General features: G+C 41.5%; 2 protein-coding genes across 2 annotated transcripts in view; one reads left to right on the top strand and one right to left on the bottom strand.

The window, feature by feature from the left end:
• Nucleotides 1–13,039, bottom strand: part of slc36a1 (solute carrier family 36 member 1) — a 32,536-nt gene extending 19,497 nt beyond the window's left edge. Inside the window, exons 1-10 of the mRNA XM_035160524.2 lie at nucleotides 12,905–13,039; nucleotides 9,631–9,760; nucleotides 8,108–8,222; nucleotides 7,821–7,911; nucleotides 6,964–7,052; nucleotides 4,979–5,068; nucleotides 4,800–4,884; nucleotides 3,044–3,271; nucleotides 694–792; nucleotides 98–264 (exon numbers count right to left, since the gene is read on the bottom strand). Coding sequence (XP_035016415.1) covers nucleotides 98–264; nucleotides 694–792; nucleotides 3,044–3,271; nucleotides 4,800–4,884; nucleotides 4,979–5,068; nucleotides 6,964–7,052; nucleotides 7,821–7,911; nucleotides 8,108–8,222; nucleotides 9,631–9,667 — 1,001 coding nt within the window. The 5' untranslated portion in view covers nucleotides 9,668–9,760; nucleotides 12,905–13,039. The remainder of the gene's footprint in view (nucleotides 1–97; nucleotides 265–693; nucleotides 793–3,043; nucleotides 3,272–4,799; nucleotides 4,885–4,978; nucleotides 5,069–6,963; nucleotides 7,053–7,820; nucleotides 7,912–8,107; nucleotides 8,223–9,630; nucleotides 9,761–12,904) is intronic.
• Nucleotides 13,040–14,014: 975 nt separating this feature from the next.
• On the top strand, nucleotides 14,015–16,767 carry atox1 (antioxidant 1 copper chaperone). The gene is made up of 4 exons (XM_035160527.1): nucleotides 14,015–14,172; nucleotides 14,784–14,859; nucleotides 15,671–15,817; nucleotides 16,038–16,767. Exons 1-3 carry the CDS (start codon nucleotides 14,167–14,169, stop codon nucleotides 15,793–15,795), a joined length of 207 nt encoding a protein of 68 aa, XP_035016418.1. The 5' UTR covers nucleotides 14,015–14,166; the 3' UTR covers nucleotides 15,796–15,817; nucleotides 16,038–16,767.
• The last annotated feature ends 10,787 nt before the right edge of the window (nucleotides 16,768–27,554 follow it).

A 27,554-nucleotide genomic window follows, 5' to 3' on the forward strand; every position in this document is an offset into this window, starting at 1 on the left:
AAATTAAAAGGTAAGGCCTCAAAACACTCTAGTGTTTAAAAGCCTCTTGTTCTGTGTGTTGACGGATACATAAATCAAGTCGCTGGTGTTTCCTCACCAGCAGTTTGGCAGGTTGAGAGTGATGCTCCCCACTATGTGCTCTCCGAAGCACAGATATCCGATGGTGCCCAGGCTGATGTAGAGGAAGGTGACGATGCTCATCCCGACGTACAGAACCAGGGTGAAACTCTGAGGCCTGTGCATCTTGTTCTCCAGGGGAAGAACCTGCCGACCCACAGAGACAGAGACACTTTAACAGAAAAATGGGCCAAAATGATTCAGTGACATTTGAACATTAGAGGTAATCGTCCAGAGGAGTTCACGCTGTTCCTGTGAGTTTTTCATTTTTGAAATGTCGCTTCCTCTCAGGCTGTGATGTCTTGATTTTTAATGATGGACGTTACAATGAAAGTGAAATTTGTGCTGACATTTCAGATAAGTACTCGGACTTTCTTTCACTTTTCTTAACCCTGAAGTGTAATCTTTTCTCTTCACTGGGTGGTGTTATTATAATAACTGCCGAGTTTGCTGCTGCCTACAGCTTCTATAGAGCTGTGAATCATATTCTGCACACTGAAACATATACAGAACGTAGGATAGGATTACACAAAAACGCCTGACTGTTTAAAACTTTAAAACCTGACGGTCACATACCACTCCAATCCCCTCAAAGGCAAAGATGGCCGTCCCGAAGAAGAGGGGGTAGTCTTTAGCTCGGCCCACTCTTGGGAGGTTGGTGGGGTCTGTGATGTTCTGGAGGAAAAATAGAAGAAAACATTGATTATCTTTATTGGTTTCATTCCCATTTATCAAGTATTTTGTTTTACATTGTTTGTATGGAAAGAGCTGTACAAATAACAAAAGGTTTAATGATATATATAGAAAAGATGTCGTTATTAAGTCTTCATAGCAAAGAAATGTAAGGCCTAATATTTTACATTTTTAGGCATATATAAATGTGCATCTTGTCTACATTGTTTATTCTGTAAAATAAAAGTTTTCATATCTGCAAACAAAAACACAGACTCCAATATATCGGGCGAGTTTTATCTGCCGTTGAATAAACTGTAAGTTGTTATTTGACGTAATACAGATAAAATTGAATAGAACTGATGTTATAATCTGAGGCTTTGTTGCACGACCCCCTCTGACTGTCTGGTTCGTTACTGCTGAATGACTCATGAATCATATCACTCCTGCAGACAACAGATTCACTCTAAGGACAGAAAGTAATCACATTAAGTGACAACACCATTGTGCCAAGAGAACTCCTCTCCCTGGTCCTTCTGGACTCATCGGCTGCTAATTAAATTAGCTTGTAAAAGGATAATTTATCATGATTAGAGTCTTTCTTTTAGCCCTCTCCCCTGTGGCTGCGTTTGGAGGGGGACACGGCGATGGACAACTCGTATCTACGGGAAGGGCCCAGGAAGTCAGCTGGACTTACAGCTGCTGACGAGGGGAAACCTCTCTGTGATCTCACTTTCTATGATCATATTTTATATTGGTCTTAAAATGAAGGTCACCAAAATGAGCCAGAGCCTTAAAATCATGATGTATAATGAACTGCACAGGTAAAATACGGGGAGATGATAAAATCAAACCAAGCGTGAATAGGAAGTGACTCCAGACTGTGTTTCGAGACAGTTGTCGCCTCTATGCTCTAGTTTCCCCCAAATCGCCGGCTCAGGTGATTCATCAGTCACAGAAACACCTAACGGGCCACATAGATCTGAGAGCAGGATCTTTGTAAGGTCTCTGATGCAAGAAATTACTTTTTTTTTTTCCAAGGCAAGGCCGTTTCTCAGGGAACGCGACTGCTTTGTATCTGCAAAGGGCAGAAGCTGCATGATGAAATACTCCACTGCTGGAAAACAAGGCAATCTGGAGACTCTGTCACTTCCAGTTGTCCTGTTATCAACATCACGCCCAGAAACCAATCAACAAAGAAGAACCAAGGAGACAGAGCGCGACACACGGCCGTTTAAGATAAGTTGCTGTAAGATCAGAAATAGAATCAGGAAATAAGTTAAAAGATCGCTTGAGGGAAACTGCTGAGTTACAATCGCACCAGTGAGTAATAAGTAAAAGCTTCTATAAATAGAAACAACACTAAAATTGCATAAACTACACTAATACAAATGTGCAAAAACTGCAGTGTGGAATCTTCGTTATCAGATTTTGCTGCAGAAATCTTACTTTCTGCAGCACCTAACTTTCCTCCTAACTTTCCTAATTTTTCCCAAATTCCCAACAATCAAGTTTGAAGGAATTTGACGTCTGACTGCATCTGGGGTTAGTTTCCTGTCTACGGTGAAGAACACACAACATTTCCACACGGCTCTTCTCAGATGCTTTGGTGTCGTGATTGTCATCTCGTTAGCATCGTCCATTTCCTGTAGCTAAACAACGCAACACAAAGACTTTCTTCACTGACACATCAAGAGGGCGAGCAATAGGTCAAGCAGACCGTGAGCGCCCTCTGCTGGATCACGAGCCAAACTACTTCAGGTCCGATGCACTTCTAGACTGTATATTTTAAATCCCAAAAGGGTCATTACAGTTTGAATATGAACTTTTAACCCCACTTTGAATGAATATTACAAATTTCAAGTACAAAGTGACAGCCCTAATGTATTTACACTCTGTTACTACCTCTCATTGTGGTAATGGTTGGTTTTAGTGCTGTGGACTGTGATTCCAATTCAAGACTCAATTTGCAAACCAAAGTACGAGAGATTCAGACAAAACAACGCAAGTAATTTACCCAGTCGTCATTTTGTTAGAGGGATACGAGCCGTGTCAGAGCTGCATTAAGTTACTGCAAATTGAAAACCAGGAGTTCAGACTTCTGCGGCTTCGCATTGAACTGGGAAAATATGGGGGCCTTTATTGTGAATAAATCACTTGTAATGAAAAGTCCTGAAAAGTTGTCAGTATGACAAACGGTGGGAGTGAAACACACACGCACACACACACACATGCACACGCACACAGTGCTTACCGTGATGGAGTAGAAGTAGATGAGAACCAGACTGGCTGACATGACCAGGTTGGCCACCAGGGACAAGGGGGCCAGGTACTTCAGGTTGGGGGTGAAGACCAGCAGGACGAAGGCGGGCAGGAAGCAGAGCATGTAGAGGCGAGAGTTGAAGCTCGGCACCACGACCTGCGTCTGATTGGTGTAGTTCATGTAGCAGTTGAAGGTGGTGGCGTTGGCCGCTTCCACCACCTGGTGAAGACACAAGAGGAGAGAACGCACAAGTTATTTAACATAAGTGATTCATCATTTTGTTTTTATAACTAAATATTGACACGTTTCAATGGTGTCTAATCAGTTTCATGTAGTTTTTCTTCCTCCCTGCTCGAGGATCTGAGGCTAAAGAATCTGTGACATCTTTTAAATGACTTCTTTAACCATATCTTTTTTTAAATATCATTTTATCAATCCTTTTGTATGTGTTGTCTCTTTTTATTATTCTATTCTTATTGTCTTACTGCTGTAATTTAAATGTCTTATTTCTGCCTTAGACCTGAACTGTTTTAATCCTGTTTCAGTCATGTGAAGCACTTACACATTAAGTGTGTTTTGAAAAAAGCTGTTTAAATTATATATTATATATATATTATATTTGCTTTTCTCCTTCTTATTTCTTTCAGCATTTCTTATTCTCAAGTTTCATTTTTGTTTCTGCTTCTAAGACACATGGAACCTAAATATACATTTTGATTGATTGAACATATGAGATTATGATAAAAACCACCGTCAATGCCAGTTCATTATTTTTCATTATTTATTGTATTATTCATTTATCTACATAGACACGAGAGGTCGGGTTTTTTTTATACTTTATTGTAATTGCAAAACAAAATTCTCAGAATTTAATTTTGTTTGGTGTCACTGATGTACCAGATATCACCAAGGCAGACGGACACCGCCATCTAGTGGTAAGAAACTGTAGCAAAAGACCATCCAGAACTATATTAAAAACATAAAAATAACTTAAATTTATATAATTTTATATTGCGCCTTTTAATTGTTGACATCATGCAAAACGTAAACTGCAAATTAGGCAGGTTTAAGTTCACTGTAGGTTCTTCAACGTGTGTAACTTTCCATATCTTCGACCATAACGAGGGGCCAGACGGTGGTAAAAAGGTAAAAGGTCGAAAGTGACAGTAATCATAGATGAAGTAAACATTCCTGTGACCTCACAACAACCAGTGGAAGAGAAACGTTGCTTCTTTAAATTGTTCTGGATCATTTTTGAAGTGTTCAGATGAAATTTAAATCTTTTCTCTATACTGTTATGAAAGTGTCCGTTATCCCTCCACTGCCACGGACCTACAGTCTGTATTCACATCTCCTGTGGTTTGTGTAAACTTTGAACGTACAGTGGAAGCTGCTCACTCCGTCAGCGAGCGGATCTACATATATGCTTTGTTGTATGAACTAAAATAACCTTCATGTGAGCAGACTAACAGAGTTTCTCCCCCATAAAGTAAACAGACAGTTTGGTTGTTGCTTCGTCATGTTAACAAGTTAAAGAGAGAAATCATGCCAGAGGACTTCCAGGCACTAGTGTGTGTGTGTGTTTCTGTCACAGCGACCTTTGGGAAAGAAATCCTGAATTTTTGGGTCAGTGACTAAGGTCAGTGGCACATAGTGGTTAGAGTAAGTCTCTAGAAATGAAGGTAGGTCTATGTAAAGTCCACAAAGGTGACCGATGACAATGTTTGCACTTGTGTGTGGTCATGACCTGTTTGACGTTGTCGCTGAGGAAGACGAAGTAGACGCAGCAGAAGCCGAGCTGCGTGATGATGAGGAACGTGTTCACCGTTCGTCTGAAAGAGACGAAGACACAAAGAGATGCTGTGACACAGCTGTGCGCGGAATAACGTGAATTAAAGTCAAGATCTGGGAAGCGTTCGGTCTCACCTTCCCCAGTGGGAATGTCTCCTGAGCCACGACACGTTTTCCATCCCGTGCTGCATCGCCTCGCCGTAGGTGAGAGACGGCCGGTTCACCCTGGACGAGAAACAGATTCCCTTCCTGTTAGTGCAGCTGAGGCTTTCTTAACACAGACCTCAAGGCCTTTACACATCAACAGCCACACAAATAAATAGCATGAAATTGCGAATCATTCTGAAGCGAATTCCCGGACACGGTGAGTTTCACCGAGTTAAAACTGAACCACAGCAGCTTCCGGGCACATTACAGGACGTCCGTCAGAAAGTTTGATAAACGGCTGCAACAGCTGGAACCGGTCATGAGAAAAGTTTTACATTGGAGGAAGGTCCCATTTGTTTGTAAACAGTCCCAGCTGTGTGCATTGGAATGTGACATTGTCCACAACACATTGTTCTGATTGGTTAGACGTGTAAATGTCTGAAGCAAAACCTTCGCCCAGGGTCAGAAAAACTAAAGATGCAATGTCTCTCTCCATCGTGGATTTGAAAGTTGCATTTACTGGATGCAGGTTCGAAACGTATTCGAGAAAAACCTAAATTATGCAATTTAGTCGCATGAAAAAAAGAAGTGTGCAAAGGCCTTTATCCTGCATCACTGTCTGCACATCAGATGTCAGTTGTCTACTTTATCTTGTTCCTCATCACACGGTTCAAAGCTGCTTGAAACAACCAGAAAAAGACTTTATGCAGTGAAGATCAGAAAAGTATAAAATGCCTCATTACAGCTGATTAGAATTTCAGATGTATGTTTGATGATTGTATATTTGTAGTGTCAGTGCTTAAATAAATGAAACCTGCTGCTCCTGCATCAGAAAAGGGGAACAAGAGGAAGTGGTGATTCTGACTCTGCAGTAAAAGATGAGCAGAAGTTTCCCATGACTGTTTCTTCTTTACATTTCTCAGAGGTTGAAGTTATTTCTGGTTTGTTGTAGACGTTGTTCATTCTCTGTCTGATTAAACCTCTTTAATGTGTCAGGGCGGAGCTACTCTATGTTTCTACATTAACTTCAACACACCCGCTCTGACTGTTAATGACCCGAGTTGAAACTCACTAAACAGCTGTAAAAAAAAGATAACGATCATATTTTGCATTTATGGTCTCGTTGGTTACATAATCTAATGGTTTTAAAGCATTTACTGAAGTGCTGCACCTCCTGTGATAGGTGGAGCTGATTACAGATCCCAGCTGCACTATGTTGTGTTTGTGTGGACGATGACGGCCTCAGCTTTGTCCATATGCTGCTGATTACACAGTAGAAAAGGGTGGAGACACTAGAATAGAGTGTAATCTGTCAGCCAGCAGACAACAAACAGGCCAGTGTTGGCACAGGGGGAAGCAGAGTAAACACACAATGTGGTTTTACAGAACAGACACACTTTGGGTATTTGGTAGAAATAGGTCACAGTGGAGCTGCTCTGAGGAAACGGAAAGAGCGACAATAAAACGGTTGCCGAGGTGCCATTTTGGATCTAAGCTAATAATTCTATATTTGTTTATTAAATTAAGCCGCAGCGCTTGTTTGTCAATGTCAATGACAGTGACTAATTTCTATAATTTGCTGTATTAGTCACGTCTGTCTAGTTATTCTTGTTATTCATTCTCTCGTACACCCAGCATCGCGCCGGCTGCTGACAACAAACTGACAACCCTCCACTGCTGCCCTAGAAAATGGATTACTTAATAATATACTGGTGTCTACCATGTGTACTGCTATTATGAATAGAAATATACAACCCCTCTCAGTGCCCTATGCTGTATGTGTAGCGGTCAAAATGAGACTGTATTTATATTTGTTGAGATGAAAACTGTTTATATTCTACATTTAAAAAGTTTCTTGTCTTAAATCAAGTTCTGTGTATTTGGTTGTAATTGTGTTTTCTTTATATTTATTGTTATTGTTATACATAATAATGCTTATGGTTAAACTGTAAGATAAAGTAGTTTTTACTTACTTTGCACTCAGGTGGTGAGAACATGTGACCAGCAGCCTCATACAGTGAACTGCGATCACCCCCATGAACAGGAGGCTGATTGGTCCGAGCTGGACAGAGGACGACAGAGAGAAAGATTATTTATTTATTATTGATTGGTTTACATATTTAAATATATAATATAAAATATTTTAGAATATTGAATTGATTATGTTTTCACGTTCATAGAGCTTTACAAACCACACTATTAATTGATTAATTAAAAACATAATTTCTAGATAAATCGATGACATTCAATATTTTACCTTTGTCTCATATTCTTTAATTACAAGGGAATTCATTCAGATTGTTGCAGAGATGACATGTGACCGGAGACACTGGGACGTTAACAACACAGACGGTAGAAGCTTCACTTCACAGCTTCACTCGTTTCATGTCAGAACGATGTGAGAATATATTTTATATCTCGTCAGCCCGGCTCTTTTACTTTGGTGCAACATGTAAAGGACTCGACACAATAACCACAGCTCCCAACACGATTCTGTGAAGACCAGTGAGCTCTCTGAACCGTGATGATCCTGCTGCATGAGAGATGACAGCGAAGATAAAAATGAAGTAGGTCAAAACTAACCCTCATAACTAAGAGTCTCATTTGACTTGACATCTCTGTTGACTCATATTCACTCGTGAGCTAACGTCTCTTGAGGTTTCTCCCTCAGGAGTTAGTTCCTAAAACACCAGAGCTGACAAACCGCTCACTGTACAGAGTCGACACGCCGGACCAAGTCTGTGTTAGGTCACACGTATCTGCCAGGAGTGATGTCCGGACCTGCCGTGTGACCTGCTGTGATAAGATGATAAACTCTCTGAGAACTTACCACCAGACCTGCATTCTTCACGGCCAGAGGCAGCCCCAGCAGCCCCGTCCCAATGTTCCCCTTCAGCAGGTGAATGAGAGTCTGACAGAACCTGGAGGAGGAGAAACACACACTTACACTCACATTACAACCAGATGGACCACGTTTCTATGACCTTTTCACTGTTTGATACACATCACACACACAGCAAGGGTATTTTTTGGTGTCTTGTAAACCAATGAAACACACACAGACACACACCTTCCCAACGTGCGCCCACGCAGTGTAAAAATACAAAATACACTTACGAAGTTCCTGTCTGTCCTTCGATCCTCTCGTAGTGGCGTTGGGGTCTGGTTGGTCCAGGAGGTGAGGGACACAGAGCGTCCATTTCTGATGGATTCTGGTCAGAAAACAAAGGCCCTATGACAAAGAGAAGAAAAGACAAGATGCCACAAATTACAAACCACAGAGAGAGACATCGCAAAGACGACAAATCATCATGAGATATCTGCATTTAACAGGATTGTTGTGATCACTACAGACATGGAAAACAACATGAGAATTCCATTTCACAATTTGTCACTTTCAATATATAATACAACTTTACAGTGTAGATGTTTTCCTCTCTTTACGTTTCCACTCCTATGAATTCCTATTTATTTCCCGAGAGGAGAAAGACAGAGATAACGCACGTGATGCAATTCAGAAATCCAGCAGTGAAACCTAATTACACGCAGCACGTGACTGCAAATGCCCCCTGGTCAGTGAGATGCTGCTGTACTCCGTCACTCTTCAGGTCCACCGAACACACACACTGCTGCACTTACCTCCACAATCGGCCTCTTCTCACAGAAACGTGAAGAAGAGCGCTGCACTGAGTCCCGAGTCTGATATCAGCTGTGCACCCGGCTCGCAGCACATCTCGTGACTTTTCAATTTGCAGCAACTTCATTGGGTGGTGACATTCCAACGGGAGCTCTAATGTAAAAGCAGCTGACTGTAATCACCACATGACGACAATGTTTGCTTGGCTGTTTGTTCAGATGGAAGAACAAAGTCTCTGACTGGATTCTGACTCTTATTTACTTTGTACAAGCACAGAGGAGCCGTTGGGGAATATTTTGAGTGTGAGAGAGATGAACAGTGAAGCAGAGAAAACGTCTCTGAGCTGAAGGGAAACCGAGAACATCTTTAAAACCCACTGCCCCATAATCCAAACCCACTCCTCCCACACGGCCTTGATGCCCGACGACTCTACGCACGTTTACTGGTTCCGGTTTTTAAAGAGATAAAGTCAAAATGAAATTATACTGCATGTTTTCTGTCTGCCACAGAGACACAGCTGCTCTGCAAATCACCGTGTGTCATGTGTTTCTGCAAAAACACAATTAAACGTGACGTCAGTTGGACTTTGAGGTTTAAAAGAGCAATAAGGGTCAAATTGTCCATTCGGCGTGTTCCATAATACGCACGATAAAAAACCCAACAACAGTATTTCTGTGTGCCATAAAAATAAAGTCTACATGTTCTTGTAAAGACGAAACAAGTGGTGGAAAAACACTGCCACGCCGTAGTGAATATTTAATTCGCTGGTGTGAACTCCTGTCAAACAAGACACCAGACACTCCATCAGAGGGACTTTGTAAATGAAATGAAAGCTGCTTTGGTGATTCAGCGTCTACCTGCCAGCAGGGATTACATATAATCCCAGCGTGTCCACAGACCTACGTTATATCAACACTATCTTCACCACTGAGCACTCGTTCAGTTTTTAACCAATAAAAAAAAAAGGCAATGTTACATCGGTAGAAATAGTTGCTTTTAATACCTTCCCCTCGGGTGTCCACGTCGCTGGAGGCCATCATTTCGGTGGTTTTATGGACGACTGAGCGGTCGTCTCTCTCCCGGCCTCGCAGATCCTAATGCTGACGGATCAGAGAGTCCAGCATCGACGGCTCCTGACAACAGAAAGACACAAGTAAGTCGGTGTCAGATTCCCGCAGCAGCGGGAAACACATTACGACGACGTACACAATGAAAGGAAACTACAGCAACGGACTGTGAGCTTTAACTCACATGTTTGTCCCTTTCAGTTCGGCTTGGATTAACACCAGTAAACTGATCATTTATTGTGATGGGGAGAGGCTGTAAATGTCTCAAATGTCCTTCAGGAACAATAGCAGTGATATATCTATCTGTAAAATCAATAAGACACATTTTAACACGTTTAAGTCTTCAATCAACAAGTCATTAGAAATTCCTCATTGCGGTGTTAAATTGAACTGATGTATTAACACCTGAATAAGATATATTTTACTTCACTGACACAGAACTGTTTGTCAAACTGAAAACTTCATTCTGTGAATATGAGACGAACTTTACTGGTAAAGGTGCAACAGGTTTGTCTCTCAGCAGCCAAACTGCTTCTGGTTTTCACTTCTCAGATGGAATTATGTGCCGTTGTTATTTCACTCATATGCTGTGATAATTAGTTTTTCATAAGGAGATTAGATTTAGCAACACTTGACCTGTTTTTAAACCATATTTCATAGGGAAGCCTTTAATGCCTGATTTTTAACTGGTTTTAACAGATGTTTGTTCTTAATATGTTCTTTTATGTTATTTTTCTTACCTTTGTTTTGTCTTGTTTTGGTTTAACATTATTATAATTATCATTATTATCATTATATTGTTTCAAGCGGTATTGTTCTGGCATCCTGACACGTTGGACCATCGTGTTGTCCACTGTTGTGTCAATGTATTTTAGTAAACAACGAAGATGGTAAAAGAACAGAAAGAGCTTTGTTGCTGGAACTGAAATTAAGATGTAGATAAACTACTGGAATCTAAGAATTAGAGACGTTTTTTTAATTTAGAGTTTAAAACCACCACATGCAGTTTATTCAACTTTAACAGTTTCAAAACTTCCAACCACACAGAAATATTTAGGATCCGAAATTGTTCGTATTTCCCAGAATCCATTACTTCACTTCCAGACAGCACACTTCCTGAATCTCCATGACACCGCCTGTCAACGTGTATTGACTTCAGAAAGAACTCAGACTTCTAAACAAATAAAGGCTGCCTGCAAAACGAATCAATCGAGTATTTATCCTCTCACATAGACACAGTCAACTATTGATTCTTTACACGGGGAAACTAGATAAGAACAACTTGTCAAAACTATTTTTATAAGAAAAATTCAGCCTTGGACCAAATAAAGCTTCTGCAAAACAAATACTGGAACGGAAAACTGCGTCAGAATCTCTCTTTCGGGTAATTCTTTTACTTTACACAGTCAGACTTGATATTTTAAAGAAAAGCTGCTGTCAAAGCAAAGTGAAACTCGACCCCTCCAGACAGTTCCTCTTTAGAATAAGACGTGGGCCAGGCTGATTTCTACAGTGCAACGGGGGTTCAGGACAAAGTGTCTGAATTATGAGCCGTTGAGATCTTATCACTTTGGGCTGTGACACGAGAGAACGACACTAAACAACACGAGCAGGGTGTGGAATCTATCTCTCCAGCGATTTAACACTGAAACAATAACTACTAACAAGTGAATGTTTGAATAACATGATTATTATTTGTAATCAAACAAGAGATATTTTTCACAATGTAGCTCTAGAGGGAATTATATTAAATACACTATTATAATAAGGCCAGTTCACGACGTGCAGCTGACATGAAATCGGTTTTATCTCTGATTTTCAATATGTGGCACCTAAGTTCTTTTCAATACCAGCTAATCTGAAAAATATTGTGATGAAATTATTTCTTCTTTTTGTGTATTATTTCTAAAATAAGTGGGAAAATTCCCAGTGTGATTTCTCAGAGCCCAGTGAGACAATGCTGGTTTTGTCCTGATGAAAATGTCCCGAAACCACCAGAGGAGTTTTCTTGTTTTTCTCATTTTTATCTATCCTGCAATGAAAGAAACTACCTCACATGCAAATTGTGACTTTGCCGTTCAAACGAGTGTCAATATTTAAAACTGATACTGGAAGTGTGTTTGTTGTGTCAGTGAAACGGACACAAAAACCCCTCTGGTGGAAGTAACAAATGAAAAGTGTTGCCAAACTCAACACTTTTCATTTGTTACTTCCACCAGAGCGGTTTTTGTTTTTACTTGTTTTGTTGGTTTGTTAGCAGGATTGTGGAAAAACTACTTTTTGTACAACGTGAGAGCAATGCATGATGGTATATATCGCTCGGTTACTGACCAATGTTCAATACACTACTGTGCACGATGCATCGCACCAAATTTAGTGGAAATGATTTGAGTAGTTTTTGTGTAATACTGATGACTAACAAAGTTTTTGCATAATACTGATGACTAACAAAGAAACTCAGACCAAAACATAACCTGCCTGGTGGAGGAATAAGGACCAAAAAACTATATGTATACTGTATATACCATATTTAATTAACCATAAATTAAGTTATGCTCATTCTCACATATAAAACTGAGGAAAAACAAGGTATCCTACAAAATAAATCTCATCATACAGAATTATCATTATGTTTATTACTTCTTGACACATTTTGTTTAAGTTTATGTGGTTAGGAATTTAAGTTATATTGGTTTTCTTATCTATGATTAAAGTCAGGTAAATAATTACCTCACCTCTAACATACTTGTACTATAGGAACCAGGCAGCAGTGTAGTACTCTCCTTTGTACTACTGCAGTTCTTTAGATGTATTTCATGTATAAAGACACAAACACACACACGGAGGATCCCCTCGCTGGAACCCGTCTTCAGTCCGGGGGGTGACGGGGCAGACTGATGGGATCAGGCCGGGAAACTGCCCCATCACACGGGCTTGTGATTAACTGCGCCGTGCTAAGAGAGCAGATGAACGGGGCTTTTAACCCGGGGCGGCGGTTCGATTCCGGGAAGCTTAACCCGCCCGGGAGGACGGGATTAGCCCAGGAGCAAACATCAGCTGCTCGCTACCTGGAAGCCTGTTTATTCACTGTTAGCTTAGCTTAGCTTAGCATAGGTGGCTAAGAACCCCCGCTGCTAGCTAACGTTAGCTGCCCCGCGCTATGTCCGCGTCCCGGGGTAAACACGCAGCCCGCCCGGGTGAACCACCTACCTCTCAGCGGCCTCGTCTTCTGTCCCGGGTCCGATTCACCGGAGGCTGTCACCGCAGACCAGTGATTTTCATAAACATGTCCGCTGATTGAGCTCAGCTTAGCGGCGCAGGAGCAGGAGGAGGAGGAGGAGGAGGAGGAGGAGGAGGCGACACTGGAGCGGGGCTCGGCTGCTCGGCGTCACGTGACCCGCGGGGCTCGACGTGCTGTTGCCATGGAGACGCCGTTATCCTCCTGTGTATTTAACACTTTACGTTATATTCAGGCCAAAATCTGGTACATTTAATATTAATAGTTATACTCATAATAACAATAACAATCATGTAAGGTTGAAGGTTAGGTTCATTCATGTGTTTATATTAATATACTAACAAATGTTGTTTGTTTTATATGTTATATTCTATTATATATACATATATATATATATAATACTATTATACTCTATATTTTGATTATTTAGTTTTTGCTTGTGTGGTTTTCTTTCTAAATATTTTTTTGCATAGTTAGAGGGGTATGTAAACAAAGAATTCCATTGCCAGCGACTGCTTGTTGTAATTGTTGTGCACTTGACTAATAAAGTCTTTAAAGTTGACAGTTTTTTAAACATTTGAATAAATATGTAAAGATAAACTATTTGCATGTGTTTTCTTAATTTGCAGAGCGTTGAGCTCTCTCAGCCACCGTACCTTTATTTTGAAAACCATGCAGCAGAATGGAGGCGCTTGCTTTGAGCACCGGTGCAGCCCAGTGATGTGGCAGCGGTGCTACACGGGTTCTATCTGCAGGTTTGTTCTTCTATTAAAACTCACTTCCTGTTTCAGGATCAGTTTAAATGAACAAGTGAAAATAAACATGCGTTCCTTTTTTAATTCGGCTGTGTTAAAATAGAAACATCCGGGAACTCACCGGTGCTTCACATCAAGTTAGCGAACATACCTTCAGAATATAAGCGGAAGTTGAGTTTCTTCCTAAATCCTATTCATAAATTAGACAGTTTTACTCGTTAAATCCTTCCTATATAAATACATGCTTTTATACACCGTTATACTTGACTCCATTGCAACATAAACACATTCATCTGTACACACTGAACTGATCCTTTTACTTCTGCACCGGAAGTGCTGCCGCTCATGACCGTGAGCTGGATGCTAACCAGGAAGTGATCATTCCTTCAGGTTTCCTCAGGTTTTGCAGAAGCTCAGAATCCGTCCGAGGTGAAAGTTCACATCTGATCGACAGGAGGTCTCAACACAAGACTTCAGACATGACGGTGAGTTCTTCAAACAGCTTCATTCGAACCGTGCTAAATGTTAGCTTGAATTAAAACAGCGTGTCCCGTCCGGGATGCTAGGTAGCATGTATGCTAACTGTGCTCCTGGCCACAGCTGGACCTTTAATACGTTTTCAGGGTTATTATCGATTCTACCTTTTAAATCTCATTTCATAAGAAGTTAACTGTTTATTTCTAACATCACACTCATGTTGTTACTGATGTTTAACGTGGTAATTGTTTCAGAGATGAATTACTTGTCTATAAACAGGTTATACTATTGTTATAATGATTCATAGTTATATGAATAATACCTTCAGTACTATATCAATGTTTATGTAAACTGAATATTACGTTTTTTTACTTTTAGCCAAACAAATCTAGACATTTGAAGATGTCACCTTCACTCAAACAATTATACTGACAGAATAATCTTTAATAGATCAATAGTTGTGTCACTGTTTGATTGTTTCTGATCTAATCTGATCTCAGAATGTGATCCTCACTTATTGATCATCTGTACAACTGAGGTGTTGATGTCATGACTGTAATGACACGTGACTCATGAGGTGATAAAGATGTCAGCTGATGATTCAACGTGTCTCCGACAGAAGCACGAGTTCGAGGTGGCGATGACGTGTGAGGGTTGTTCAGGAGCCGTCACCAGAATCCTCAACAAACTGGGAGGTGAGACCAAGATGTGTCTTCTTCTTCTTCTTCTTCTTCTTCTTCTTCCTCTTCCTCTTCAAACTCACTGATTAAGTAATCTAGGGGGGAACATGGAAGCTCCACACACAAAGGCCCTGACAGTGCAAACCACTCTCAGTTCCCTTAGACCTGAACTCCACAACTTTGTTTGTCTTGTTTCTTGTGAAAAGCACAGAGATCAATATAAAGTCGTCTACAGTTCAATCACTCAAATATGTGGGAGAGGAAAAAACAGCAGAAATAGACTCGTGTATATAATCTGCCAACACGTAAAACTAAGATTAGATTTAGTTTCTTGATTATCTCAGTGTTGCCTTTGCTAAGTAAAATGAAATGTCTCTATAAGTGATATCTTCCCTCTGACGTGGCACAGAGAACTCAAAGTGAAAGTGCAGTTTCAGGTTTTCAGAAGCACCTCGTGACTTCTTGGCTCCGAACGTCGAGTCATCCTCGTGTCACCTGAAGCAGCGATAATTCATTTATTTTAATTGGCTCAGTCCTGAAAACATCAGGCGCCTGAGTGACACTTTGTGTTTTTCCAGCTCGTACCAGTCCGACAGTCTGTGGTGTGACAGACTTGTTTTGATAAAACACAACGTAGTTAAACATCTTCCTTCAGAGTTCATCAGTCCACAGAGTTAAATTAGCAAAGAGATTTTAGAATGAAAGCGTCCTACAGTGAATCTTCTCCTCTGTGCAGTTCAATGCAGTGAGACACTGCAGGTTTCCACCGTGCTGCTGTCGCCTCAGGGAACTAAACAAAGTGCCTCTTTGTCTTCTCTGCTCACAGATGTGAAGTTCGAGATCGACCTGCCTAAGAAGCTGGTTTGGATCGAGTCCGACAAAGACGTGGACTTTCTCACGGAGACGCTGAAGAAATGTGGGAAGGAAGTGAAGTACAACGGCACGAAATGAAGGAGTCTGCTGCTGCTCACAGGTGAAAGTCAATCATTGTGACTTTTATTCAATTTATTCTCCTGCAGAAACAGCTTTGTCTGAATTAGATGCAACAAAAACGGACAATCGATCTCTCTCTTCGATGGTTAACTTAATTTAACTCCACATATTATTCTATTCTACTTCTTATTGATTTACTCATATAGACAGTGATTAGCTGTTGTTTTTAATCTGCTTGTGTGTTTGTATTTTTTCTTCAGGAAATCATTGCTGCTAACGCAAAGCAAACATTTATAAACTGGAAGGAAGAGTCTGGATTCCCCCCCGTCCTGCAACTCATACGCACAATCCCCCCGGATGCAGATCATCTTTCAGATTTACAAGACGAGAACAACAACAAACACACAAACGATGATGTCCGTACTCGTTGTTTGCAGCAGTGTATTTGATATGTTTGTGTCCATGTTGTTTGTCCTCCAACACAGTCGCCTGGTCAATGAAATGAATTTACACATTTTCACGGAAGTCATTTTTGTATATGTTGCTCTTTTATCCAAAAAATAACAGGACTCCATATACGTTCTTAAATAATTGTAAATTTCAGTTGTCAAATGAAAAGATCAACCCACAAATCGATATGTGAAGCATTAAGTTGTTAATTTTCATGTTTATTATGAACATGATGTTTGAAACTGTCCTGATGTTAAAACAGATTTTATCCAACTTCCTTTGAACCATGTGAAGAACATTCCCTGGATTATAAAACATTCTGAAAACTACTGACAGTATTTGTTCTCTCAGTATTATAGAATTTTAGTTGTGGAATTAACACTAATATATGGCGAATATCGGAGATGATTTTAATGAGATTTGCTAACACACACTAATGTATGAAATTCACTCTTTTGTTACTTTAGGAAAACAACCACCATCTTCTGGGTTTTATTACAATCATCTGGAAAATGAAATAAAATCAACTCTGTCTCAGTTTGTCAGTTTCCTGTTTTATTTCTTTGTCTTGACAACTTTAACTGGAGGAGATGTGATGATTAATAAACTGTAAAAACAGCAGGAATCTGAGATTTAGAGAAATAATTCTGCTGCTTTTTCAACCCAGATAATAAACAAGTGTCTGATTACAAAACCAATTAATTTCCCTGCAGCAGAACAGACATACTTCTCTATAGATGAATAAAACAAACACTGTTAACTCTTCTCTCACTGATGAATCTGTTGTTACCACTGTCCTGTCGGTTGTTCAGGTTGCATAATAAATAACACAATAATACTTCAACCACCAGGTGGCGCTATGTGCTCAGGCTGTGCCCACTTTTCTGAGGTTTTCTACAGAAGCACCTGATTCCTCTCAGCTGCAGTTTAATAACAGAATTAAAAAATAAAGAGGTTTCTTTTATTCAGTGATGAATATTTCTTGCTGTAGTTTTATTTTAATTGTATCTTCTGCCTCTTTTCACCAAGTTTATATTTGATTTTCTAGTTGTCAGAATATTCTGGATCAGTTGGAAACAGTTTAAAGGTTCAAACCTCATCAGCTGTTTGATGAGATTCCCTCGATGTGTCATCACATCAGAGAAGCTTCAGTGAGAGTGAAGGTGTTTGAGATGAAACGTGAAGCTCGTGGTTCAGATGTTAAACGAGAAGACGTCTGCATTTCACTGAGTTTATTTCAACACACATTCAAAGTGCAGACACAGACCACAGAGGAACAGGACGATAAGAAGATAAGTTAAAAAAAGTTAAATTACAGTTTCCTGGTAACCCTGAGGAAATTTACATAATAAATACACACAAAGAAATATACTGTGAAGTGTAATGATATGAATAAACATCTTTCTGACTGTGATGATCTGAACATCATCTGTCTGGATTCCTCAGGCCGCCATCACAGTCATGTCCACCGGTCCTCCTCTCACCGCCGGCTCCACGCGGCCTCTGTTGCCGTGGACGAGCCCCAGCAGCACCGTCACCAGCGAGGCGTAGAAGATGGTGGCGCAGCAGATGTAGAAGGTCCAGCCCAGGTGCTGCAGCAGCTCAGGATCCTGCTGCTCCACGGACACCAGGAAGGAGACGAGAGCGGCGGCACAGAGCGTGACTACGAGAGGGAGGACGTGGATTTAACACAGAGTCTTACTGATGTTTCATGTTTTATAAAACTGTAAACATGTTGCTTTTGTAACATCTGTGCAACTGGAAGTTAAACCACTAACTAGCTGGTTGCTTGTTTTGTCAGTGATTTGACCTTTTACTACACAGTTTAAACAACAGACATTAAATAGATGGACGACATGACAGCTCCCAAAAGTGAAGCCAAAGCATCTTGATCGCCCCCTGCTGGCTGGCTGCAGTATAATTCATGAACCCTGCCTCCTCCATGTCAGCAGATGGGACAATTATCCTTGATTGTTTATACAATATTTCTGTTGCAGAGTTTTTAATTTCAAGGTAGTTTGAGTTGTAGATGCTGGACTAATAACATCTACATCACCTGAACAGATGCTTGCAGATTAAAACAGTTGAACTGTGATATTTAATAATAAATTCACTACAAGAGGCGTTGAAAAAACTCTCAGCCCCAGAAGCTGGAGCGAACGTCCCCTGACATCGTTCACTGACCTGCTCTTCATCTACGACTCTGTGTTAATCTGCATGTGCAGGAACAAGCGAGGGATCGTGTTTGTGGGGCTCTGTTGCTGAAGGTTGAATAACTGTTCTCTGAATTAAGGACGTGCTCAGTGACCTTTGTGTGTGTGTTGCCTGCTTTCAGATTGTGCAGCTTTAGTCAGCGGTGTGTTTTACTGGAGGTGATGTTGAGGAGCAGAGCGGCGATGGCCTTCCTCCCTCGGCTCAGAGCGGGTCGGACAGCGAGCAGAGCGGTGAGAGACAGCAGACTGGACGCAGACAGGAACATCCAGGACAAACTGTAGCTTCCTGCAACAAGAAGGTTCAAAATGTTGGATTAACCTGCGGAGTCGACACATGCAGATCATGTCGGGGGTCAGCTGACGATACGAGAGTCTTTACAGCTCGTGTTCGATGTTGTCTCGATGAGAACAAAACCGAAGACTGTGAATAAACATGGACGCAGACTCTGGTTCCAGAAAGTGAAGCCGATGCTGAGGGGCCTGACATCCGTCTTCTGGGGAATGACCAGCAGAGGGCGACTCCTGTGGTTGTTTAAGTGACTTTACTTCTCACTTGATTTATAACGTCAGTAAACATTTAAGTAGTTTCTGGCTCTAGTTTCAAGTTGAAGTTCAATGTTCATTTAGTAAATTATAATCATTAAGAGTCAAATAGACCATAAAGCACCGGATGCATTGGGGGGGGGGGTGGATACCACAGTGTGATTGACAGCTAGTACCGTCCAATGGGTGCATGTGGCAGGTGTAAGTGGGCGGGTTGTGTCCGTGAGCTCTCAGTTAGGCTCCACCCCCTGCTCCTCCACATATGGTTACTTCTTGATTCAAAAAACCAAGATGGCGCTGAACAAAAAGTTTCAAATCATTTCAATATGTCCAGAGGAACCGACTTGTACATTTTGTTCTCACATACAGAAGAATCCTGGAAGTCTCAGGAAGATGTCAGGACTTCAGTGCAGGTCTGAAAGCAGCTAACGACAAACTGATCTCAGGTCTGCATGGATTCAAGTCTCTGGTAGATAGAGGAACCAGTAAAACTCCAGAAGTGCTTGTTTGAAAGCAGCTTTATAGTCAAATAAGAAGAATCATCTGGAACAAATTCATTTAGTAAACAAACGATGGCGTCACACGGAGCTTACCCAGCCAGGCTGGAAACGTGGTGCAGCTGGAGAAACCCTGGTAGGTGCTGCAGAGGGCAAACAGTCCCTCGCTGGCCCCCCCCGTCTCAAACAGCCACTGAGGCGAACAGAGGCTCATTGTGTACAGCACAAACTCCACAGATAACAGGGTCGTCAGCACAGTCACTGGATTCTTCATGTTACCCCCCCGCACACACACAAACACAGTCCGTCCTCGCTGCGTCCGACGCTCCGTGGATCCCCTCGGTCCAGAAGAAGCTGCACTCGTCTGCTGGAGCAGTTCTGTGCTCGTTCATCTTTTCCTTGACTACCAACGTGCAGCGTGTGACCGGGTCGGGACGGATTTGTGTGTGAATACGTTTCCGTTGACAAACACCAGCTTCGCCGTTGATTCGATTAGTTTAATAAAGTGAAGCAAATACGACCTGTTTGCTTTTATGCTGACGCTCGTGTTGAGCAGCAGGTTGCTATGTTGTTATTATCACACATTGTAAAGCTCATGTCCTCACAGCAGGCCCCGAACTTTCCATCGATTAAAAACACAGCGAGGAAAATTATACCTAAATTTACAATAAATTAAAAGGTTCATAATTACCTTTAAAAAAAAGATATTTTCTGACGCCTCCAGACTCTGGGAGCTTGTTTGGTCTCATGTTGTTTGTCCTGTTACTGGACTCACTGTGTTTGTGCACAAGCCCAAAACTAATGGACCCAAAATAAAAACAATGCTGTTCTTCATCCTGTTCCATCAGAGTCACGACCTCCGAGACTCTTCACCACCAACAAGTCCCAATGAGGAGGAATGATGCCAAGATACAGACGAACAGACATGGACGAAGAATCAGGTTTTCTGCCTCCTCTCTCTTCTTCAAAGCTGTGTAGTATCAAAGTGTAGTGTAGTAGTGTGTAATAGTGTGTAGTAGTGTGTAGTAGTGTGTAGTAGTGTGTAGTAGTGTGTTGTAGTGTGTAGTAGTGTTGTGTAGTAGGATCTTTAGTGAGCTTCATCCACAAGTCTGATCCAAGTACAAATCAAGTTGTAAATCGTTTTTTAAACTAACTCGCAGGTTGTGAGTAGTTCCAGGAGGAAAATCTTTTTTAAGAAACTGCTCTGCTCCAACTTTGTGGTTATTTTACAGTATAATACTTTATGTGCACACGAAACCATCTTAAACCTTTAATCCGATTTCTTTTCCTCCACAACAGGAAGCTGCAGGTTCATGAGTTCACCCCACGTTTCCCTTGATGTGACTTATGGGCTCAGTTCAACGAGAGTTTCGACCCAGAACAGGACGACAAAGCTGCAGCAACCAGAGAGGAAGTCCACGGCGGAGACTCCCAGAGAGACGTGAAGCCGCAGGGTCGGCCGACTGTTTGCTCTCGTCAGTCAAACTGCACATTTCACCGTTTGGCTGTGGCCTCCCGGTGACAGGTGTGTTTGTTTTGGCCGACTGGACAGAATGTGACAGCCATGACTCCACCCCACTTCCCCCTAAGCCATGGCAGACACACACACACACACACACACACACACACACACACACACACACACAGGCTACTTGGAACTGGTCGGCTGAGGACATATATCAGTAGATGAGAGGAACTGGAGAGAGTCCTGATGATGTCACACAGCCACAGTGATGTCACCTCGGCAGACACGCCCCTTTGCGAGGTTCAGATATTTTCGCCTGTGTTTTCATAGACTTCAAATAAAGATGGACGACGCATGTCCACCTCCTCCTCCTCCCACTTTCCAGAAATGAAGCCAAAGTATCCCGGATTCGAACGCGGCCCTTTTGCACATTTGGAGTCGGTGCAGTCGAGACCTGTCAATCATGACGTTTCACTCATTAAAATCAAACTGATCAGAAACATGAACCCTCGAACAAACACCAGTGTGAAATGATTTTATTTGATGTGTGCTTTGATATCTGCTAACAGGGAGAATTATTACCTGTTCTGCATCCAGCCACCAGGGGGCGATCGAGACACTTTGGCTTCATTTTTGGGAATCATCCTGTCGTTCATCTTTATTTACAGTCTATGGACGTGAGACATAATTAAAAATACATGACAGTATGTTTGTGGATCATTGCAACAAAAACAATGAACATCTGTCCTGAAGCAGAGCACAATAAGAAAGACCTCTTAAATCTAGATCAAAGGGTTTTATTCAAATACTGCATCTGGATTAATGCAGTGAATAATTTAGTTTATTGTCTCTATTAACGCAGAATAAGTTCAAACACAGAACACAGTTGTGCAGAGACTTGACTCCACTGCTCCTCCTCCTCCTCCTCCTCCTTCTTCCTCCTCCTGCTCTGCAGTAACAGCCGTCGTCGAGACATGTCCAAGAAAACCAACAACACAAAGCCACGAGCTGCTTGTCGCTGCCAGCTGGACAGTTTTGTTTTGGCGTGAAACGATTCCAGGTTTTGATTCCTGTTCCAAAACGGAGAGAGTGAACAAATGTGGAGGAGATAGTTCAGGCCGAGAGCGTGAGAACACGTTCAGAAAACATTCAGATTGGAATGTGATGTGGTTTATCTGGACCTCGGGTCATCAGCAGGACCTGATGCTTATTCATCACCTGCAAAGAGATTCATGCAACGTACAGATAAATATAAATACACAGGGACACAGGGACACAGGGAGGAGACAGATCCAGAGGACGAGGAACAACAGATAGATAGATATATAGATAGATAGATAGATAGATAGATAGATAGATAGATAGATAGATAGATAGATAGATAGATAGATAGATAGATAGATAGATAGATAGATAGATAACAGATGATAGATAGATAGATAGATAGATAGATAGATAGATAGATAGATAGATAGATAGATAGATAGCAGACAGATAAACAGATAATAGATAGATAGATAGATAGATAGATAGATAGATACTTTATTCATCCCCATGGGGAAATTCAGAAATCCAGTAGCTCACACAAATAAGACAAAGAGACACAATCTGATTGATAAAATATATAAAACCTAAATTACATTTCTGTTCTCTGTTTTCCGGACTCACATATTCCAACATGTGGCAGCAGCTCTGAGGGGATGAGGAGCGTCGAGGAGCCTGTGACTGTGATCTTCTGCTTGTACATGTTGGAACCTGTGAGGGACTTTGTATATCTGCTGAGGTTTTAGAGTGGGTGTTTTTAAATCTTTCCCAAATGAGCAGATATTTGAATGTGGTGCAGATGTTTTTCTGAAAGTCCTTTAATCAAATGCAAAGTAAAACTCGGGACGTTTTAACACCTTAAAGTCTGAACCAGGCTTCGTGTGTTTGTTCCAGATTGTTTCATTAGATCTGGTTGGTTCTGGTTTAATGCAATGAGCAGGTTGGAAAGATGATTTTTCCTTATAAACGTGTGATCAAGTTTGAAATAAGATGATCACAGAGTTTCAATATTCAGTAATAAAAACTACATTTGAATTTAAACTCAACTTAATTCCCAACTCATCCAGAAAGATTGTGATGTGAAGGTTTAAGAAGTACTGAATATATCATAAGAATATCAGAGGACGAGAGTTTCACCACCGAGCTCAACCAGATGGACAGAAAAACACACTAATAAAAACACATTAATAAAACATAATAATCTCTATGAAAATACTGAAATATTATTTTTCCTTTCCTCTGGTGCAACGACCGCCACATGTGGGATAGTTCACATTAAAAATCAGCTCGCCGAGTTCCCTTAAAGATAAATGTTTACTCAGCCGCCCCCCCGCAGCTAATGAGGCCGACAAGAGGCTCATTCAGGAAATATCTGTGTTCATCTGGGTCCTTCTCTCCAGCAGGTGCTCAACTTTAAATCACCTCCAATCATATTTCTCTAATTCAGCCAGTGTCAGTGAACATCTCTGTGTCAGGTGAAGAGTAATATCTGTTTCTCTGTGTGAATGATGTGTGTCTGTGTTCTACTAACTTACTTCTAACTCTCAGGAGGCATCGGGAATTAAATTTGTTCAGTGTGATGAGACGAAGCAGAAAATAAATCCATCCACCCTTCAGAGTTTTGTGTTTCATCTGCTGAAATCACTTTAACTTTTTTACGGCACCGCCTTGAGTCCCAGCCTCTGTGTGTGTGTGTGTGTGTGTGTGTGTGTGTGTGTGTGTGTGTGTGTGTGTGTGTGTGTGTGTGTGTGTGTGTGTGTCTCTGACTCCAGAACACTGTGTCCGAGCTGCAGTCTCTGGTTTACACGTCACCAAACAGTTTGCAGCTGCTGGGTCCAGGTTTCATCATGATAAAAAATCCTCTATACTTTCTCTATTTTAAAAAGGCCTCACAAGCTGTGATTATTATTAACGCTTTATAAATAACATTAAGAGTGATTGTAATAGTTCCAGATTGTGTTACACCAACACTTTGCTTTGTTGTTTCCTATGAGAGGATTTTCAAATCTTTACTGATTTTAAACACGTTGAAGACCACGGACATAAAAACTGATTTAACTGATTTATAAACGTTACTAAACTTGACTGATTGGTGAATCTAGAGACTTGTTCTGTAATCGAATGTGAGTTCAGAGTAAAAACAAACATGGAGACAGTTTTTAGGTTTTGAGACAAGTTACGAAGAACCAATCGGGTCCCATGGGAATCCTGGAACTTACCGACACAAGATACAAGACTAAAACCATTTCTTAAATCTCCTATCCACACACTTTGATTTGTCTCCACCTGTGAGATTTTTTTTTAAATATAACGTCCATTAACTAATCATGTCTCATCACCTGCACAGATTTTCAGCGTCTTCACATTTCCTCGTTTTTTTATTACAATGTTCTTCTCCTCCTGTGACGCTCGGACCCGTTCTGTGGGCGACAGCGAGTTCTGCGGTCCGGCCCCGAGCTCGTGTCGCTGTAATTACAGACTCTAACCCTCCATCAGGGTTTTGTCTCTGTGTCTCAGTCTGACGTTTTCTGAGGAACCAGTAAATCACAGACTTTCTTCAAATACACAAGCAGCTCGCTCTGTCACGATCTGGGCGTTCGACTGACCCGAGAGGGAAACGGCTCAGTTGGATTTAAGAGCTGCTTCACTTCACTGCAAACTGAATCTCACAACTGTATAAATACATTTTACTGTGTCCACATTCAAGGAATAACCCTGTTTATTCTCTTAAATGTTAATATGCTGTAAAGAAATCTCACAAATGATGAGGAATACATAGGAAACTTTTTTTTTCATAAGCCTTGTTAGCTTGTCCACCTTTTTATGTTAATTTAAGCTTTGGCGGTCATGTCGTCCATCTTTATTTTCAGTCTATAGTTGGTTACGTGACCCACTTGAAGGTCACAGCGGTACGTCAATAACTTTTAAATAAACATGTACAGACACTAACGTCTGTTCAGAAACTCATTCATCTCATAATAACTTAAATTTAAATAACTTTTTATAGATCGTACGACGTTCGACTTCATTTAGCTTCAGTTTCAAGTTTTCTGTGTTTAATTGATTTAATTGTTGTTTTGTATGGACGACCCACGAGAGGCGCTGTGCAGCAGACATGTCATTTACACCTTCAAGTATGTTCACATGAAAAAGAGCCGTAATTGATGCCTGGTGCGGATTCGTACCCGCGGCTTCTGCTGGAGGATGAAGAGGAGGAGGAGGATGAAGAGGATGAAGAGGATGAAGAGGAGGTGAAGAGCTCAAGGCAAATTATCCATCACAGAGAAAAGTCTCCCTGTACAGCAGAGATCATTTTTAAGAGCTCGGTGACTTTGAAGAGGAAAAAGTGGTTAAAGAAAAATCTTTGATGTTTGTTATTGGGTTTGAAATGTTCAGAGTCCTCGCTGCCTTCGTCTTCCTCCTCGTCTTCCTCCTCGTCTTCCTCCTCCCGCCGCTCGCTCATTTACAGGGTGAGACAAACACTGAGAGGCCGAAGTTCACTGGAGTCGCCTGAAGGTGGAGCGGAAATTAAAACTGTTGTATCCAAATCTCAGCTGTGTGTGTGCGTGTGTGTGTGTGTGTGTGTGTGTGTGTGTGTGTGTGTGTGTGTGTGTGTGTGTGTGTGTGTGTGTGTGTGTGTGTGTGTGTGTGTGTGTGTGTGTGAGGTTTGTTCAGCTCAGTTTTATTATACATTTCCACTGAATCAGATAAAAATGTAACTTGTGCTCTATCATAAATATATTTTAATTGGATCACATACAAATGACTCAATAAATGAAAAGCAGATGTTTATGTGATTGCAGCTGTGGCCAGTAAATGTTGAATCATACATTTCCAGTTCCACTGTACGTTTGAAAATGAGATATAAATTTACCAGATTTTTTGGGGATAATAAACTTCTTGAGTTGACTTGAATTTAATAAAGATACATGTTTTAGTGTAGACACTGAAACATATTCCTTTTTGACTAAATTTTATTTAAATCAACCCGTTCTTAAAACTGTATATTTTTTATATTTTTCTCAGTGTTTGTGGCTTTCATGATATTTAACTACATTAAACCTGAGTCACTGGTTTTCTGTCATTTCTCAGAGTTCCACATAAAACAGCAGCAATTTGAAAAATCCTAATTGCAGCTCTTCACCTCATCATCTGTGTTGGGCGTGTTAAAACAAACACTGCCACGTTTACAGAGAGAGAGAGGGAGAGAGAGAGAGGGTGGGGGGTGAGAAAGAGAGAGAGAAGGAGAGGGTGGGTGAGAAAGAGGAGAAATGAACGAGAGACAGAAGAAAAGAGGGAGGCTGGGTGAAGGTGAAGATAAATGATGTAGGAGGGGAAAGGAGAGAGAGAGTCTCACGGTTTAATGACACCTCTTCCTCCCTCCTTTCCCCTCCCCTCTTTTCTCCTCCTCCTCCTCCTCCTCCTCCTCTCTTTCTGTCCTTCATCGGCTGGACTGTGGCTTCCAGGCAGAATGGAAAAATGCCACGTTGCATTCCCCACCCCCCACCCTCCTTCCTCTCATCCAGCTGTTGTTCACATCAGCACTGTGGGAACAGACAGGACTAATCTCCCCTCTCCTCCCTCACCGGCTCCAGACTGAGGAGACGCTGGGTCATGGATCCAGAGCTCGGCTGCTTCTGTCTGTCGGCAGGTGTTCTGAAGAGCGAGTCGAGGATCCGATGAAGTAAATGTTCCACAGGCTCGAGAGAACTGAATGTTTCTGACCCACAGGAGCCGAAGCTTCAGAGCTGCAACGTCCCCAGAGGATAAACACTCACCGTCGAGTTATTCAGACAGAACCACAGAACAGCTGGTGTAACACACTCAGTCCACTGCAGATTCAGAGATTTGAGGTCAGAAGTTTGAGACATGACCCTGGATCCCTGCGGCTCTGTGACCTCTGACCTCTGACCTCTGACGTGGGGTCAAAACGCTGAACATCAGACACACGTTCCTCCTTAAAATAGAAACAAATGAAACCTCTCAGCTACGAGTTACGTTCACACGCAGCTAATTCACAACTTCACGTTGACGATTTTCACGATCCTTCCTTTACCTTTTATTCACTTCAGTCGTCATAAGACAAAAAACGATGAGACATGACCGTAAAGCTTTCTGGAGTTTGTGTTTCACATCTGAAGAACGTAGACCAACCAGACACTTGCAGTTTTGTGTCTGAATCGGACCCCAGCCTGATGTTTTCACGATAACAAAGAATGAATTAGAAAGTCCTGCCAACGTGACAGAACCCAAATATCATTTCAAACTTTTGGTCCGACCGCGGCCCGATGGGCTCGGTATCTTCACTCTTCTTCAAACACTAACACCCGGTGTAGTGTGAACATCACGTGCATCAGTTGTTTTCCTTCTTGCCGTTCGTCAGGGCCTTAAAAAGCAGATGCTGAGACTTTCTGATCTCCAGCTCCACAATCAAACTGGGAATCCTGCAGCTTCCAGACAGTGAGTCAGTGGGAGCAGAGAGTTAACATGAGGCCCTGCCTACAGGAAGAGAGAGGGAGAGGGGGAGTGTAATGGGAGGTTTGGCGGACAGGAGGGGGAGGGAGG

Source organism: Hippoglossus stenolepis, chromosome 7 (genome assembly GCF_022539355.2).
Source record: "Hippoglossus stenolepis isolate QCI-W04-F060 chromosome 7, HSTE1.2, whole genome shotgun sequence".
NCBI classification, from domain to species: domain Eukaryota; kingdom Metazoa; phylum Chordata; class Actinopteri; order Pleuronectiformes; family Pleuronectidae; genus Hippoglossus; species Hippoglossus stenolepis.